This window comes from Emiliania huxleyi (assembly GCF_000372725.1).
Source record: "Emiliania huxleyi CCMP1516 unplaced genomic scaffold EMIHUscaffold_9, whole genome shotgun sequence".
Lineage (NCBI taxonomy): Eukaryota > Haptophyta > Isochrysidales > Noelaerhabdaceae > Emiliania > Emiliania huxleyi.
The window spans coordinates 147,566-165,136 of record NW_005195301.1 but is presented as its reverse complement, the minus strand read 5'-3'; the positions used below and the strand labels follow the sequence as shown (position 1 = coordinate 165,136).

Sequence of the window (17,571 nt, the reverse complement as noted above, 5' to 3'; positions counted from 1 at the left end):
GTCCCACTCTCGTCGTTCTCTCCCTTGTCATTTCCTCCTCTGTCGCGTCGTTCCCTTCTGCCTCGTCCTGTGACGCCGCCGCCTGCCGGTCCCTTGTTCTCGCGGCTTCTTTCGCCTTTCGGCGCAACTCCGTCCTCCTCGCGGCGTATCCTGGCCCCTCGAGTCTATCGAGCTCCCCTCGCGCAAGGACCACGTTTCTGACTCCCACTCCGATCATTTGCCTACAGGTCATGTTGTTGCTCAGGTCCACCATCCAGCATCTCATTCGGAGACTCAAAAAGCTTAAATTCTTTCTTTCTGGAAAAGAAAAACGTTGGCGCGGCACGGGGCACTGCGGAGCAGCATGACAGGTGCTGCCGCCCCAGCATCGGCGCCTCACATGATGGGGACCCGTTACCTTGGCCGAGGGCCACCCAGCACGTCCCCGCCCGCCGCCGCCCGCCTCGAGCGGATTCCCTCTCAAGGCGCCATACCGATCGCGTCGCCGCCTCCCCGCTGCACAGGCGCTGCTATCGCGGCGCAGGTGGAGCAGAACCAGCGGGCGTTCCAGAAGCAGGACAACATCTTCGTTGGGAAGAAGCGGGTGCTGGGCAAGAAGACTACTCTGAAGGAGTCGCGCTACTACAAGTCTGTTGGCCTTGGCATCAAGACGCCGCGCACCGCGATTGAGGGGACGTATGTTGACAAGAAGTGCCCGTGGACGGGCTCGGTCAACATCCGGGGCAAGCTCATCACGGGAGTCATTAAGACCACCAAGATGAAGAACACCGTCATCATCCGCAAGGACTACCTGCATTACATCAAAAAGTACAACCGGTTTGAGAAGCGGCACAAGAACACGCCGGTCCACGTCTCGCCTGCCTTCCGTGTCAAGGTCGGCGACGAGATCCTCGCGGGGCAGTGCAGGCACGCGCGCCCCGCACCACCCGCTCCCCCCCCCCCCCCCCCTCTCCTCTTCGAATCTCCGGCGCCAAGGGTGGAGGCGGGCCGGCCGCCGCAGTGCTGCGGACGGGAGAGAGGTCGGGGCGCCGCCAGCTGCGCAAACCGCGACGACCCGACACGTCGCCCGCTACCGCCGGCGGCTGGGGGAGTTTGGGGTGGGGGGGGGGGGGGACAACTTAGGGAGGTTTAACGGGTGCGGGTGCGGGGGGGGTTGGGGGTTTTGTTTAAAAAGGGGGGGGGGGGGGTTTTCCACCGGGTTCTGGAGGAGGAGGAAAGGGGGAGGTGGCTCCCCCGGTTCCGGTCCCCCTTTTGCCCCCCCTTTCCCGCCCCCATTTGTTGGCCCCCCCCCCCCCCCCCCCTCCTTTTCTCTTGTCTGCCAACCATCGGCTAGCTGCACACCCGCTGAGCACCCCGCGCCCACCCCCACCCCCAGGCCCATCTCGAAGACCGTGCGCTTCAACATGCTGAAGATCACGCGAGCGGCTGCCGGTGGCGACAAGAAGGGCTTTGCGGGCATGTGAGCGTTTATCGTGACAGAGACGCACCGGGGCAGCGGGCAGCCCCGGGGCACACTACTTTGAGGGTCTTAAACGTGGTTTTAAATCGATTAAACTGAAGAGTGTCAGGTCGAAAAACACCACATCTTGAGTTGCGTAGCGGCACGTGCGCGCCCAGCTACGAGAAGAAGTAGGGTGACTGCCTCACCACGTCGAGGTCGAGGTTGCCGCGCTTTGGCAGCTGCAGCGCCCCGCCCCGCCCGTCCCACCGCACGCGCGCGCAACCGGGCTGACTGCAGCGCCTCGGCCTGGTGTCATCGTCGCGATCGCCCACGCCGCGCACCGCCCGCCCCTCGAAGTGCTCGCACGCTGCCCCGCGCCCGAGGCTGCAGCTGTGCCTGGCTCTCCACTCGCCGAGCAGGGCCTGCAGCAGATTGGGGCGGTGCAGCTCGACGAACTGGTCGCGCAGGAGGGCGCCGAGCGCGTCGGCGTCGCACGCGTGCGACCAGAACGAGTCGTGCACCGCGGCGAACGCGATGCCCGCCTCCCTCGCCGCCGAGGCGGTCATGAGCATGTGGGACGAGTCGAGCGAGTGGACGTAGTTTGGAGGGATGCCCATCACCTGCGGGGCGAGTCAGTGGGAGGGGCGTTGGGGGGGGTAGGGGGGGGGTAAGGGGGGGAATAAGGGGGGGGGGGTGGCATGGGCGAGGTGCAGCCGAGGTGCGGCCGAGGTGCTGCCGAGGTGCTGCCGAGGTGCTGCCGAGGTGCTGCCGAGGTGCAGCCGATCGGGTGTGGGGAGGGCGATCACCTGCCGGCGCACGTCGACGGGCTCGTCGTCGCTGGTGCCCATGTCGCTCAGCGTGAGCCGCTGCAGCACGGTCCGTATCTCGCGCCGGCGCGGCTTGTGGTACGGCTGCACCACGGGGAGGCCGAGCGGCGTCGTCCACTCGACAGGCGAGCCCGCCTCGTGCCCGATGGCGGAGGCGCAGCTCGCTAGCCACTCCATCGCAACCATCGCCGGCTCGAACACCTCGCCGAGCGAGGACATCGTGTGCTTGGCCAGGTAGGACGCGAGGCGCGTGTACTGCCGGTCGGGCTGCGCCGCCGCCTCGACCTCCGCCGCCAGCTCGGGCAGCTCCCTCAGCCGGCGCTCGATCTGCTCGCGCATCCCAACGAAGGTGACGCCGTACACGGTCGTCATCACCGACTGCTTGACCACCTTGCGCACCAGGCGGCCGTCCAGCTGCAGCGCCAGCTCGCGCGCCTCCCCCTCCGCCTCCGCCGCGTCGGCCGCAACCTTGCGCTTCACGACCTCGAGCACGCCGGCGTACACGTCCGCGGGCCGCTCGCCCGGCGTCAAGTTGACGTGCCGCCCGCCCATCTCGTCCCGCCCGAGCGCGGCATAGTGCTGCAGCCCGTTGCAGGACCCGTCCTACGGCAAGGCTCCAGGAAGGTTCCGAAACGGCGCGGCGCGGTGCTGCAGCCCGTCGCTCGAGCCCCGTCCTGCGCCACCGGGATCGCGGACAAGTGTGCCGCGGGGTCGGCCGACGCGTGCGCCGCAGCGAGGTCGCACGCAACCTACGGGACGGCTCTCCACGCGTGGGGGGGGGGAGGCCCCGCGCACGCCTTCCGACGAGGCGCGTGCCCCACCGCGTAGAGCTGGAACGGGTTCTCCGCGCCAAGCAGCCACGCGCGGTTCTCCTCGTCGAGCGGCGCGCTCGCAACCGCCGCGATCCGGCCAGAGGCGAGCTGCGCGTCGACCCACTCGGCGCGCTCGTGCAGCGGCAGCTTGTCGTGCCCGTAGAGCGAAGCGGCGTGCACCTGTTCCCAGCACACACCGTGAAGCGGCGCCGCTCGCAGCCTGCGCCGCCCGCGGCGCGAGGGCGAGTCCTTGAGCCAGCGAAGCCCCGCCTCGCCGACCGGCCTTGGCTCGGCGTACTGCAGCAGCCCGCGCGCCAAGTCGTCGCCCACCACCGAGAGGTGGGGAGAGCACGGGTACGCGCGGCCGCGAAAGTCGAGGTTGTACGCAAAGTAGAAGGTCTCGCCGGCGAGCTGCCGCGCCACGCCCAGCTTGAGCTGCAGCGCGCAGCGCAGCGAGTGGTCCTCGGCGTTGAGCTTGTCGACGAGCCGGCTCTGCCGCCGCCACTCGCGCACCGACGCCCGCACCGCCCCCGCTACTCCGCCGCCGGCGGCAGAGCCGTCGCCCCCCTCCTCGTCGCCGCCCGCCCGCACGGGCGGCGGCTGCGGCGGCGGGCGGGGCAGCTGCCTCGGGACGAGGCCGAGGCCGCACGGGTGGCGCGCGAGCACGGACTCGACCAGAGCGAGCACGCGCCCGTTGACTCGCCAGCCCGTGGCGGCGCACGCGTTGAGGCCGTCGAAGACGGGGCGCAGCTGCGCGCCTGCGGACATGACTCGCACTCGGGCTCAGGGAAGGCTCACGCGCTCGCGATGCCTCGACCACAAGCTGCGCGCGCCGTCCGCCTCGGCGAGCCGCGAGAGCGCGCGCCGCGAGAGAGTGCGCATGAGCGGCGAGGGCGTGTGGTAGAAGCCGCCCACCGGAGCCCGGCCCGGCTCCTTGTGCCACGCGAGGGGCGGACTCACCTGTTCACACAGATCACGCCGTGGAAGAGACGCCGCTCCGACCCCGCGACACGCTGCGAGGGGGAGGGCGCACCATCGGGGACTGCTCGGGCAGCACCAGCCGCCGCACCGCGGACGGATCGCCGAGCAGCAGCGGAGGGAGCGCCGCGTGCATGCGGATGTAGCCCCGCGCCTTGACCCCGCCCTCGTGCCCCCTCGCGACGTGGTGCGCAAACGCCTTTGCGAGGCCGCACGCCGCCGCGCCCCCCTCGGGCGGGGCGGCGGGCGGCGCGGCGCACGCGGCGCGCATCACCGCGTCGATCTGCAGCGGCGCCTCCTCCCCCGCCTCCCACTCCCGATGCGCCTCCGCCGCCTCCCCCTCCCCCGCCCCCGCCGGCACCTCCCCCCCGAGCGGCTGTAGCTCGCCGCCCGGGCCCTCCCAAGCGGCCTCCCCGCCCCGCCGCCCCGGCTCGAAGTGCGCGTGCCGCACCAAGCGCGCAGCGAGGTACGCGCCCAGCTGGCACTTGACGTCCGTGTCCCACGCCGCGCCCAGCTCGGACACCAACCCGGACGCCGCTTGCCTCGCCGCCTCCGCCTCGCGGGTCTCGCTCTGCCGCTGCCGCGACACCGCAAAGGCCGTCTCGCGCGCCGACATGTCCTGCAAGTAGGCCAGCTGGCGCGAGGCAAGCACCACCTACGGGGCATGTCGTGGACGCGTCCGCCGGCACGTCCCGCAGGCACGCCAGCGGGTGCGCGGCGAGCGCAGCCTCGCTGCGCAGCCGCTCCGCCTCGGCGGCGTCGCCGCCGCCGCCGGCATGCCACGGCTCGAGCAGCGCGACGTTGCGCGCAGTCTCGTCGAAGGCGGCCAGTCGCTCCTTCGCGGCGGCCGCCCGCAGCCCCTCCCTCTCGCAGAGCGCCTCGCGCCAGAAGTGGAGCCGCACGACCGAGCCGAGCTGCTGGGCCAGCCTCGCGAGCGGGACGCCGAGCGCGTCGTCGGTCTGCAGCGTCTGCAGGAGGACCGACTGGACAGCCACCGCGGCGAGCACGTCCGCCTTGCGCGCGACGGACCGCTCCATCGCCGCGTCAAACGCCGCGAGCTGCGCCTTCGCCTCGGCAGGTCGCCTCCCCGCCCCCCGGACCGCCACGCGCACCGCGGCGGGCGTGGCGTCGGGAGGCAGGGCGAGCAGCGACGCGGCCAGCGACCCCGCCTCTGGAGAGAGGGCCGACAGCGCGACTGCGCGTGGCGTCGGGCTCGCCTCGGTCAGCAGCCGGAGGAGGAGCCGCTTGGAGATGCCGTCCGCCCGCAGCTGCGCCGCCCCGAGGGCTGCGCGCGGCTGCGCCGCCCCCGCCGCCTCCGGCAGCGCCCCTGCCGCGCGCAGGTCTGCCCCGATCGCCGCGGCGAGGTGGGGGTGCCAGCCGTGCGCTTGGATGCCCCTCTGCACCCTTGCGCGGCCGAGCAGCTCCTGAGGCGACAGGTCGCGGAGGCCGCGCTCGCCGGGCTCGCCCGACGCCTCGCCCAGCCAGCGCACGCGGTAGTCGTCTGCGGCGACGTCCACCGCCCCCAGCTCGGCCACCTCCTGCGCCCACTGCAGCCGCTCCCGCTCGCTCAGCCCCGGCGGGAGGGGCACGTCGCACCAGCGGTCGCAGCCCGCCGCCTCCCGCGCGCCGACCAGCTTGGCGTACAAGTGCGACACCTCCGTGCCGTGCACGTCTCGCAGCACCGGCCGGTCCAGCTCCCGCGCCGCCACCCTCGGCGCCGCCTCTCCCCACTCCATGTCGACCCACCCCCACATCGACCACTCTGCCTCGGCCGCCTCGGCCGCCTTGGCCGCCTCGGCCGCCGCCTCCGCCGCCGCCTCCACCGCCTCCGCCGCCTCCACCGCCGCCTCCATCACCTCCAGTCCCGCTGCTGCCTCCGCCTCCGCCGCCTCCGCCCCCCCCTCCGCCACCTCTGACGCCGCAAGCATCGGCTGCACAGCGCCGCGCGGCGAAAAGGCGTGGTACGCGTCCGGGAAATACTCAGCCACCCGCGCCTCCTGCTCCTCGGCCGCCTCGGCGAAGTCGAGGGCCGCGTCCAGAGAGGCGTCCAGGGGCGCGACGTCCCGCTCCGCCGCCGCGAGCAGCGGGGCCCGGCTGCCCCACCGCCCGACGTGTGCCGCAGCCAACTCGTCACGCGCGGCCGCCGCCGCTGCCGCCGCCGCAGACTCGCGGCCAGCGCCCCACTCCGCCTCTGCGGCCTCGGCCGAGTCGAAGGCGAACTCAAAGCTGTTGCTCGACGCGCGTAGGCTGTTGCTGTGCACGTGCGCGTTGAGTAGCGACACCATCGACGAGAGCACCACGCCCTCTCTCTCGAGGCTGCCGCTGCCGCCTCCGCCGCTGCTGCTGCTGCTCTCGCGCGCATGTGGTGGCGGCGCGTCGCCGTCCAGCCGCCGCCGCCCCCGGCCGAGCGATCCAACGGCACGCGCGACCGCACGCTCTGCACGCGCGCTGGTGCCACGCATCTCCGCGAGCGCCAAGACGCCCCCGCTCGCGGCCCGTGGCCGCCGGAGATGCAAATCGAGGCGCTCCGGCAAAAATACCTGAAAGCTCTGCCGCTGCGCCTGCGACGACAGCCACCGCCGTAGCGACCGCATGCCGGGAAGTCAGCAGGTCATGGCGACACCTGGCCGGGAAATCAGGGATACTGAGCGACACGCGACGTGAGATGTATCAGAAACATACAACGGAAAAAGAATTCCCGGTCAGGGCGCCCGCTGGCGACTGCACTTAACACAGTTACACCACGCCCAGCGACGTGAAAAAAGAAACGAGCCGTTGCCGTGGACTATGACGCACGTCCTGCCGACGACGACCCCGCGCTCACGGGAAGCGAGGAGGGGAAGCGCGCTGACTCGACGTTTGTCGCAGTGGTCTTGATGGAGAGCTCAGCACCTTCCACGGGCAGTGCCACCGGAGGCAGCGATGAGGGGCGAGGCAACCCGGCTTTCCCATCAACCGAGCTGCAGGCGTGGTGCCTCCTTTCACTCACGATTGTTCTCGAGGTCTGTGGCACCTCGGCGATGAAGCTGGCTGGTCAAAACAGCTTGTGGTACATCGCGGTGTACTCTTTCTACGCCGTCAGCCTCGGCCTCTTCCCCCTTGCCCTCACCCAGCTCAACCTCGGCACCGCCTATGCTGTCTGGAGCGGCATCGGGACCGCCGCGACTGTGGTGGTCGGGACGTGTCTTTTCCAGGAACGTCTCACTCTTCCCATGGCTGGTGCGGTGCTTCTCATTGTCGTTGGCGTTGTCGGCCTACACATGCTAGCCCCAGAGGAGGGCGATGCGACCGATGTGATAGCATCAGAGGCGAGGCGAAGGCGATCCTCCGGGCTGCGGGGCTTGGGTGCCGTCCCGCTGCCTCCCGCAACGGGATTAGCAGAGACGCACTCGGAGGAGGCGAGTTTCAAGTCCTGAACAAAGCTTGCAGGGCTTCCACGGGGGTTGCTTCCACGGGGGTGCGCCGGTCCGCCGGAGAAGGGCTTTGTTTCTATCCTGGGCAATAAACAAATGAATAAATCGGTCAAACTCTGAGACGAGATGGGATTTAGGGACATGTCCATGCACAACATGTGTCCCCGCCCTCAACGATCTTGGTGTGAGGCTGGGATCTTCAAGTATCCTGGGAAAAATCCATGGGCGGTGGTGCCCTGGGGTGCCGTGTGGGCTTTTTTGCATTTTGCTTTTTGGGCATGTTAGCCCCCCGCTACCCGGTTGCACTCGTGCGACGTAGCGGGGGGCCGCGACTACGTTTACGAAAACATAAGTAGTCCCGCGAGGTTGTGAATTTGGCCGCCCAGTTACCCTCCATTTCGCCTGTAGAGCGATGTAGAGGCGCTCTACAACGTGAAACCTCTACAACAAACTCTACATCATAAGCGGCGAAGGAGGCACGGAGATGCGCACCTGCCACGCGATGATCAATCCACATCCGGCTCCACCTCGACGATGGTGAACGTGACGCCCTCGACTGGCCCTACGCGCTCGATGCGGCCCGTCGGCTGACTGTGGCGGCACCGGAGAAGTTCACCTGACCTTGCCGGGTACACGCAAAAATCAAACCGTGCCAAACGCGGCGCGCACCTGCTGTCCTGCTCTAGCATCGTCCCCGGACTTTTTCGTGGCAAAACTCGTCGAGGCGTGATACGCCAAAGCAGATTTCACGGGCGTTCGAAGTGCCCAGCGGCCTGGTTTTTCGGCGCGCGTCCCCAGAGCGTCCAAACTTGTTTTGGGGGGCGATTCCTTCCCCGCGCGCCGCCGCGCTTCCCTGCACCTGACTGCGCTCGAGCTGCGCAGACGGCGCGCTCTGGCAGACAGAGCAGCGGCCGCCCAGGCGGTCGGCTGCTCAGCCCCGTCCGAGTCCGTCCGTCTGCGCGTACTGCTGCCGCCGCCGCCGCCGCTCCACCCGATCCCCGTGTGTCGTGAGAGTAATGCTTTGTGTATGGCAGATGGCACCCGCGGTGACCGGTGTGTCCCGGCTCCCGCGTGTGTGTGGGCTCTGGCTGAGGTCATGGTGACCAACAAACGGGTGGAAATGCCTTCCCGTAGGAGCCAGAAAACGGCTCGCACACCATGTGAAAGCTCTCAGCGAGCTCTCTCGAAGTACCACTTTATTTTTCGAAAGGACCGCCATCGATGTTCAAAGTTCATTTTCTCATTAAACCACTTTTGATGAAACAAGTTTGGTTTGCGGCCCAAATTTCAGCAGCACAGCGGGCGTGAACGCTGCGCGATGGCGAGTAGCGACGATAGCAGCGAGGCGGCGACGTTCGATGAGCAGATGGCGTCCATCGAGTTTAACCGGCGAATAAGCCAAACCATTTTGGCGTCAGCGTGAAACTGAAGCTGCCCGAGCGGTCGCGACTGCAAAAGCGATTCGCCGTCACCAAGCCTGACGGTGAACGGCCGACCCTCGTCGCCGCCGCGCGCGAGGCAATCAAGTGGGCCACGGGTGAGCTGAAGGCGGCTGGGTATGGGTTTTTCATGGCTGTCGCTTGGGTTTTTCACGGCGACCTGCTGGACCATGCAGGTGCGGACACGGTCAAGTCAGCGATACAAGATTACAAGAACCGGCTGGATATGGAGTTCACGGCGCTGGCGGACGCGTGTGACGAGGCTGGTGCTGAGTAGCCGCACCAGCGCAGCGCAGCGGCAGTGTGCGACTAGGACCGGTGGTAGACAGTGGACGTGGTGAGGCTGCTCTCTGAGCAGTAAACCCAAGCCAGGAGCATCATGAGTGTAATCTGGGTCATTTGTATCACAATATCACCACACCGCCACGCTCGCAAGGGCCGCCTAAGCGCCTAAGCACCCTAAGCACCCCCCGCTTAGGCCGCTTAGGCGCTTAGGCGAGTGACGGCCGGCACCCCCCGGGGCCTGGCGTGCCTCCCCCGTGGCCGACTGAGCGCCTCTGGGAGAGCCACTCACGGCCGGCGCCTCGCTAAAAGGCTGTTCCGACATCCACCTGATCCCCATGACCTCTGCTCAGCCAGAGCCTGTGTGTGTGGACTTGTCACTTGAGCCTCTATGATTCGTAGACCATCTGCGCACAGCGCCTCGGAGAGGCGCGCAGGAGGCGCGCTTTGTACTCGGGTTTGGATGGTAGCGGGGGGCCCCGCAGGAGGCTGGTGTTATTGTATATTGATTTCTTGGGCCGCGTATTTTTATGTCTATCTCCCTCCCTCCTTTGGCTCTCAGATGCACATAGTGGAGAGAGGATGAGAGCTCAGATGCTCACCACAATACTGATGTACAGAGAGCGCTCACAAAGAGCGCCACCTCCCCGCCTCTCTCCTTCGACTCCTGCAGACACCACAACTCCCACATATCAAAACTCGCAGCTGTGGAGGCAAAGCCAGCCGGGGCGCGCCTCCACGGCGGTGTGCTCCTGGCCGAGCGAGAGGCCGACCAGCGGGTCCTCCCCGAACCGGACCGTCTGCACGTGCACCGCGCCCAGGCGCGGCACGTAGCCCAGCTGCTCGGCTAGCAGGGAGCCGTGCGAGACGAGCGCCACCGCGGGCCTCGGCCTGTCAGTCGGGACCCGCTGCCACAGCCGCTCCTCCTGCCACAGCCACCCGAAGAACTGCGGCCAGTTTGGCCGCCCCCACATGTCTGCGTGCGACTCGTACGGCGCGCCGTCGCCCCCGACCCAATCGTACGCCACGCGCGCGGCGTCCGCCTCGCTGGCGGCGGCCGCGGCGGCGCAGTGCGGCCAGCTGCCGCGGCCGCGGCCGTTCGCGCCTGCGAGCACGCCCCGCTGCATCGAGGGGAGCGGCAAGCTGCACGCCTCGAGGGCGAAGCGAGAGCACGGGTAGCGGCTCGAGCCGTCGATGCCCCAGTCGGCCGCGGCGAGGTGCGGGGCGACAAAGACGCGACGTCGCCTCGAGGCAGAGGCGGCAGAGGCGGCAGAGGCGGCAGCAGACGGGGAGGCGGAGGCATGGTCAGCAGCGGTGGCGGCCGCAGCGGCGGCAGCCTCAGCAGCGACGGAAGCCGCAGCGGCGGTGGCGTTGGCTGCGGCGGAGTCGGTCTCTCGCCGCGAGGGCTGTGCGTGATGCTGCGGGAAGGCGAGGAGGGCGTGGTGCTGCGCTGCGAGGAGCGAGGAGGCGATCACCGCCACCGGCTCCTATCAATCACGGTACGGGTGTGGCCGCTGCGGTGGGTGTGTGTGGCTCCATCAGCGGCGGCCCGGGCGCCATCTCCTCCCTCCTCACAGCCTGGCCCGCGGCCACAGCCTGCGCCGCGCCGCGCGCGCTGAGGAGCGGGTCCGCCACGCCGCGAAACGAAAGGAGCCCGTTGCAAGGGAACCTCGTGTCCTGTGTCTCGCCCGCGTTCAGCAGGATGAGCTGGACCAGCGGCGGCGTCCCGTTCGCGAGAGGAGGACCGTACGAGTGCAGCTCCGGCGAGCTGGCGAGGCGGCGCACCTCCTCGAGCATCAAGATGATCAGGCCCAGCCAGATGATGGCCTGCCGGGACGCGGAACGAATGCTTGGTAACTAATGCACCACCGGCGGGGCGGGCTGCGAACATATGCTGGCCACACCTCGCACAGCAGTCGCGCGATAATGCCGGCGGTGCAGCGCGCGCGAGCGGCGAGGCGGCGATCCCACAGCAGCGGGTCGGTGTCCATGCGAGACTCCGTCGTCCGCCCTCGAACTCCGACCACAAACACCCCACCCCGACCCCAGAAGAATTTTCATGTACGAGGTTTTCTCGCGCGAGTTACTACTCCCTTGTGTGGGCCACTACTAGCGCATCACACACCTCTCCTTAAAATCCCTGTGTGGTGGCGGCGTGCCGTCCTCCCATCCCTCCCTTGGGCTGTATGTTTTCTTTCTTTCTTCGAGTTACTGCGAAGAGAGATAGGAAGAGGCGGACGCCCAAGGGTGGGCGACGGCTAGCGCATCACACCCCTCACCTTAAAATCCCTGTGTGGTGGCGGCGTGCCGTCCTCCCATCCCTCCCTTGGCGCTTGGGTTCTCTGTGTTCTTTCTTCTCGTGCGAGGCTGAGATGTTAGTGAGCAGAAAATTCAATTCACCCGTTCTCAATGAAAAACGAAAAAATGGCGTCGTCGCGATAAAGCCCGGTAAGATGCACGCTGGGGCGACTGTCTGGATCACTCCGCCGCGAAGAGAAAGAATGTGACAGGACCATCGGGTCCTTCGGCCACCAAAGCGAGATCACCCGAGAGCAGCTGAGCCTGCCTCTGACCGGACAGATTTCATGGTCCATCGTCTCCTCACCCCTCAGAGTCAGACACCCACCCTGTAGTCCTATTCATTATCGAGCGTTGCCCACTGCTGGCGCTACACGCCGCTGCCTGCGCCGTGCTGCACATCGCGAGCGCGCCGGCAAACGGAAAGCCGCTCTCGGTGGCGCCCTCTGCCACGCAGCGTAAGTGGCTCCAGACGTGCGGCGCCAGGCGCGGGTACAACAGCAACGCCCAAGATCGCTCCATGTAGTGGCCCTCCTCGATGTTGTCTGCCCGCCTCAGGCTCTGCTCCATCCGAGCCCATCGCACCGTCACGTCTCTCGTCTGCATCTTTCCATCTTCAGTTTATCAGTGTCACACTCTCACATTAACAAGCGAGGGACATCTGCAACAATGCAGTGAGGAGTTCAGGCCTGGAGAAAGAAAGGAATCAAACCGCCTTACGTAACCATAAATCGCGGTCGAGGGGTCCCGTACCATGCGGAATCGACCCTATCCAGTGCTCAAGTGCTCAAGGCGCCAAAACAAACAAACCAACGCCACCGCGAAACACGGGCTCGTGCGTCCCCCGATCGCGATGGTGTGCACGTGCTGCAGATCGCCATCCGAGGCGCGAATGGCGAGCCGTCTTCATGCCCTCGAGGTGCGTGCGTCCGTTCGCCGCAGCGCTGTTGCGACGCCATTGCGTGAGCTTCGGGAAGAGCGGTGGAAGGCGGTCGCAAAGGCTGGTGTTGCAAAGGCTGGGCCGCTGGTGGCCCCAGCTTTTGACGCGACCAAGACCAGCGAGCGGCGGACAGAACTACATGAGATTAACGAGGACGGCTCCGGCGGCGAATTCAACGCCGACGTGTCACGAATGCGGAGGGCAGCCCTGCGGCTGATCGCGGTTCGCACCCACCTCTCTCGGCTATCTCTCACTCTCTCTCGGCTCTCTCTCTCACCCTCATTCTCGGCTCCCTCTCTCTCGGCTCTCTCTTTCGGCTCTCTCTCTCACTCTCTCTCTCGGCTCTCTCTCTCGGCTTGGCAAACCAAACACTGTACCCACCTCCGCCCAGCAGTTCGCCTCCCTCCTACAGGCCATGAGGCTCGGGGGGGAGGACTTTGATGTGGAGCGGGCCCGGCGCATCCTCTTGAGCGTGCACCTCCGGGACGAGCTCTTGCGCCACCTGCCTGCCCCGCTCTCTATCCGCGAGTGGACGCGAATCTTCACGACCGAGGACGACGGCGCCCTATCCAACGCGTACCGAATGTGCCAGCAGCGGCCTGGGCCGACCATCCTCCTCGTGATGGACTCCAAAGGCTACACCTTCGGCGCGTTCCTCTCACAGCCTCTGCAGGTCCAGGCGCGCCTCGCCTACTTCGGCACGGACGACGCTGTGCAGCCCCTTCGCTCGGCTGCATGTGAGCTCCCTGAGGCCTGTCCGGGCCAAACTATAGGGACGGGCGAGACCTTCCTCTTTCGCGCGTACCCGACAGTCGAGGTGTACCGCTGGTCGAGAGTCAACAGCCACTACATCATGGCGGCGCGCGACTCACTCGGCCTGGGAGGTGGAGGCATGTTTGGGCTCTGGCTGGACACGAATCTGGCATACGGATCGAGCAACACCAGCTCTACCTTTGGCAATCCGTGCCTCGCCTCGTCCGAAGATTTTGAGATTGTTGCCGTCGAGATCTGGGGGTTTGTATGAATGGGCGTATCCATGACCGATGAGGCACATGATTCAATTCATATACCAAACCAACGCAACGCCAACGGGGGCGCGCGGCGCGCGGGGGTTGTCCAGAGGCAGAGGCCAGAGCTCTCCTCTGTCACGTCACAATATACACACATCAAACACACGACACACATAAATCGTCGGACGTCGCGGCCTTTTTAGTCGCAATCGGAGACCGAATCCGGCGCACGATCCATATAATGTACGCTTACGGATGTGTGCATCCAGGAACACACAAGGTACCGCGCTGGCGCAGATTGACGTAGAGTTGCTGCCTGGGAAACTACCTCCTCCGTTGCTTCCGATGGCGGAGATTGACGTAGAGGTGCTACCTCCTCCGTTGCTTCCGATGGCGGAGATTGACGTAGAGGTGCTACCTCCTCCGTTGCTTCCGATGGCGGAGATTGACGTAGAGGTGCTACCTCCTCCGTTGCTTCCGATGGCGGAGATTGACGTAGAGGTGCTACCTCCTCCGTTGCTTCCGATGGCGGAGATTGACGTAGAGGTGCTACCTCCTCCGTTGCTTCCGATGGCGGTGTACCGAACTCGCGTCGCTCTCCTCAGCGGCCTCGGCATCGCTGTTGTAAGACCCCAGCTGGGCCCAATCACTGCCGCCGCCGCCGCCAGAGCTTGGGCCTTGCAGGAGGAGCACCGGAGCGGGCGCGGGGAACACCGCGCCCCAATCTCTGGCGCCGTCGCGACGCCAGAGCGCGAGCAATCGCGGCAGCGCGGCCTGCGTCGGCGCGAGCAGCTCGCTGCCAGCGGCGCGCAACGCGTCCACCAATGCGTACGCGCACTCGGCACGCTCACGCGCCAATGCGCCGGCCGCGTCGGCGGCCGCCTCGCCGTGGCTGCCTGTACGAACATGTCGTGGACATGTCATGGAGGTGCCCCTCTCAGTGAGCGGTGCGGCTGCTCACTGCGGACCTGGCACTCCAAACGGCACCAGCGACGAGGCGGCCGGCGGCGCCGCCTCGTCGGGCGTGCGCTCATCCTCAAAGGGCCAGTGCGGCCACCAATCGCAGACGCTTCCCCACCACTCCGCGACGGCGGAAGCGGCGCCGCCCTCCCCGCCCTCCTCCGCGCCCTCCTCGCCGTCGCCCGCGCCGGCTCGCAGCAACAACCGCGTCAGCCGCCGCCACGCCGCAAGCTCGTGCGCGCGCACCTGACGAGCGGCAGGAGGGCGGGGCGCGCTTTGACCCGGCTGCAGATCGCCCGGAGCTTGCGCGACGGTATGCCGGCGCCACCCAATCGCCATGCGAGAGAGGCTGAGTGCACGCAGCCCGGCGAGAGAGGCCCTAGCGATCGAGGCTAGCGAGCGAACGCCTCGACCCGCGCCGCACTCATTGCCAGCAACCGGCCGAGCAAGGGGAGCTCCTCGCCCGGCGCCGCCGGGAGAGGGCTCGCGGCGGCCAAGGCCTGAGAGCGGACCGCGGAGGCGTTGCCGGCGAGCCGTGCCGTGTCGTTGCCGGCGTGCCGTGGCGTGTCGCGGGTCGAGTGGTGTGGTGGGCGGCAGGCGCGCGGGGATGGCACGTCTCCCCAGCCTCCCTCCGCACCCTCTCTGCCCCCCTCGCCCCTCTCCGGCCCGCCTCCCCGCCCTCCCCGCCACCTCCCCCTGCAGCATGCCCGCCCCCCCCACACACTCGGCGGCCGCTCACCATCTCGTCCAGCACCCGCTCCGCCACGTCCGACGCCGGGTCCGCCTCGAGCAGCCTCTCTGCCGCGAGCCACGCAGCGGCGCGCTCGTGCGGCTGGTGTCGCTCGAGCCAGCGGAGGATCATCTCCTCGGCCGGCGCGCTGCGCAACCCCGCGTCGGCGGCGTCGAGCAGCACTGCGTGCGCCTGGTCGAGCCGTCCCGCGTGCGAGAGCAGCTGCGCCTGCTCGCACCCGGGCCGCGGTGGAGAGGCAGCGAGGCGAGGGAGGGAGGCGAGGAAGGGAGGGGAGGGGGGAGGGAGGCACAGCGGGAGGGGGGGGTGGACGGAGGGGGAGACGAGCTCCGCCTCGCAAGCCGCGTACAGAGTGCTGTCGGGCAGCTCCCGCCTGGCGCGCGCCAAATGACGCGCCTACGGGGAGAGCGGGACGCGCGTGCAGGCGGACAGGCCGGTCCAGCTCTACGCCCATGACGAGCAGAGGCGCCGCACTGCCGACGTCGCCGCTCGGCGCCGCACCACCGCCCTCCTCCCCGCCGCCCTCCTCAGCGTCGGCTGCTGCAGCGAGGGTCGACCCACCTCCTCCTCCGCCACTGCCGCCGCCGCCATCGCCGGAGGCTGCAGCAGCGGCGGCCAGCGGCTGTTCCCCACGAGCGCTCCATCCCGCGGGCGGAAGCTCGAACGCCATCCATCCGCCCGCAGGGGTCGCCGCCGCCGCCACAGGCAGCTTTGCGCGGACAACGCCGTGGAGCGCCAGGCCGGCGAAGCCGTGCAGGAGGGCGCGCTGGCGCCGCTCGTCTCGCCCGGAGCCCTACAGCCCTCGCCGAGGCGGCTCAGACCCCGCACAACCTGCCTCCGCCCCGCCCCTCCCTCCCAAGCGGGGCTCGCCTCTGCCGCCTCCTCTGCCGCCTCGCCCTCCGTCTCGGTGCCCGTCTCCGCGGCCGTGTCGGCGGGCGCCTCCTCGGGCTGGCGGCGCTTCTTGCGGCGGTCGGACAGCTCGGCGAGCAGCACCTGGCTCGCCGCCTCGTGTTGCCCGCGCCGCGCCTGGTGGCGACGCAGCGGCGAGAGTGAGGGCAGGGGAGGAGGAGGACGAGACGGAGACGGAGGCGAGGCGGCGGCGGCGCCTCCTCCAGCGCCAGCTCCATGAGCAGCGCGTGGCGGTGGACGGTGTCGAAGCGTGCCACCCGCCGGAGGAACAGGACTCGCCGCTCGGGCAGCTCCGCCCCGTGCGACAGCCGCAGCAGCAGCAGCCCCGCCTGCGCCACCGTGCCCGCCAGCCGCGAAAACTCGCGCATGAGCAGCGCGAGCGTCGCCATCGCCTCGTGATGCTCGCGCGCGTGCAGGTGCTCGAGCAGCGAGGTGAGCAGGAGCGAGCAGTGCGTCGCGAGGGTGCCGCTCCGCGCCGGCTTCCCGCCGGGGTCGCACCGCCGCTGCAGGGACGGCCACGGCCTCACGATCTCAAACGCGTGCGCCTTGGCCTTGGCCTTGCGCCGGCCCCGTGCGGCGGCGCTGCCGGCGGGGCCCGAGCCGTCGTCGCCGATGAGGCCAAGGCCGTCGTCCATCGCTGTGTAAGAGCGCGCACGAGTGAATGTGCGAGCAATATCGAAAGACAGTGAGGCCGGGATCACACACGGCAGGGGTGGCGGGAGGTGTTGTGGAGCGAAGTGGCCGTAGAGCTCTACCCGGGTACCCGGGCCAGCCGAGAAAACCGATTTCCCGTGTCCGGTTTTCCGTTTTCGGGCGACGGCACAGAACCCCACGGCACCACTCACCGAGCTATCCGGCGGGGAATCATGTCGGCGAAGGCGGGCTCTGGCATCTCGGTGATGCGCTCCGATCTCGACGCGTCGACCTCGACGGAGGTGGACGCGCACGCACGAGGCGCAGTGCAACCCTTTTCCTGGCTCACAAGCTGAAGATGTTCACGGGCCCCCACACGGAGGTCTCCGCATGGGGAGCCCCGGGTACTCTTTAGCTGTACTCGTCTAGGCAGGGGTTGGGCGCAGTGGCGGGCCGGCGTCAACCGCCAAGCGCGTCCAGACGCCCCTTCGCAAAGGCGGGCGGCGTCATTGGCTGCTGCAGCCAAGTGGCGGCGGATAAGGACATGAACAACATACCTGCGCAAGCCGTCGTCGCTTAGGCTCTGAGGGAGGGTGTAGAGGATGTAGAGTGTAGAGAGCTGTAGAGCTGTAGAGCTGTAGAGCGCTGTAGAGCGCTGTAGAGCGCTGTAGAGCTGTAGAGCTCTACATCCGGCGCGGGACAGAGCGATGCAGATGTAGAGCACTGTAGAGCGCGATTTTGCTGTAGAGTTTGTTGTAGAGGCTCTACACACTACAGCAAACCCGCCGGGAAGGCAGTGACTCAAAGAGGTCGAGTCGCACTAATGGGGTGTCTCCGAGCTTGCTGGAGCTCTGATGGACGGCCCTGACTATCCCTGACAC

At 67.9% G+C, this 17,571-nt stretch overlaps 4 protein-coding genes across 4 annotated transcripts; 3 read left to right on the top strand and 1 right to left on the bottom strand.

Moving 5' to 3' along the window:
- Nucleotides 1–343: 343 nt before the first annotated feature.
- Nucleotides 344–1,560, top strand: EMIHUDRAFT_448590 (hypothetical protein; the record flags this gene model as incomplete). Its single annotated transcript, XM_005757623.1, has 3 exons — nucleotides 344–350; nucleotides 504–900; nucleotides 1,376–1,560. The coding sequence occupies 3 exons, from the start codon at nucleotides 344–346 to the stop codon at nucleotides 1,461–1,463; spliced, it is 492 nt and encodes a 163-aa protein (XP_005757680.1). The 3' UTR covers nucleotides 1,464–1,560.
- Nucleotides 1,561–1,950: 390 nt separating this feature from the next.
- Nucleotides 1,951–3,578, bottom strand: EMIHUDRAFT_42597 (mitochondrial RNA polymerase; the record flags this gene model as incomplete). Its single annotated transcript, XM_005757622.1, has 5 exons — nucleotides 1,951–2,061; nucleotides 2,248–2,871; nucleotides 2,952–3,017; nucleotides 3,090–3,300; nucleotides 3,379–3,578. Coding segments are annotated over 5 exons (1,212 nt in total), but the record flags the coding sequence as incomplete, so codon positions are not given.
- Nucleotides 3,579–7,027: 3,449 nt separating this feature from the next.
- EMIHUDRAFT_59709 (hypothetical protein) lies at nucleotides 7,028–7,309 on the top strand (the record flags this gene model as incomplete). The annotated part of the gene is made up of 1 exon (XM_005757621.1): nucleotides 7,028–7,309. A coding segment is annotated over one exon (282 nt), but the record flags the coding sequence as incomplete, so codon positions are not given.
- Nucleotides 7,310–12,343: 5,034 nt separating this feature from the next.
- On the top strand, nucleotides 12,344–13,454 carry EMIHUDRAFT_198863 (hypothetical protein; the record flags this gene model as incomplete). The annotated part of the gene is made up of 3 exons (XM_005757620.1): nucleotides 12,344–12,354; nucleotides 12,433–12,652; nucleotides 12,843–13,454. 3 exons carry the CDS (start codon nucleotides 12,344–12,346, stop codon nucleotides 13,452–13,454), a joined length of 843 nt encoding a protein of 280 aa, XP_005757677.1.
- Between the last annotated feature and the right edge of the window lie 4,117 nt (nucleotides 13,455–17,571).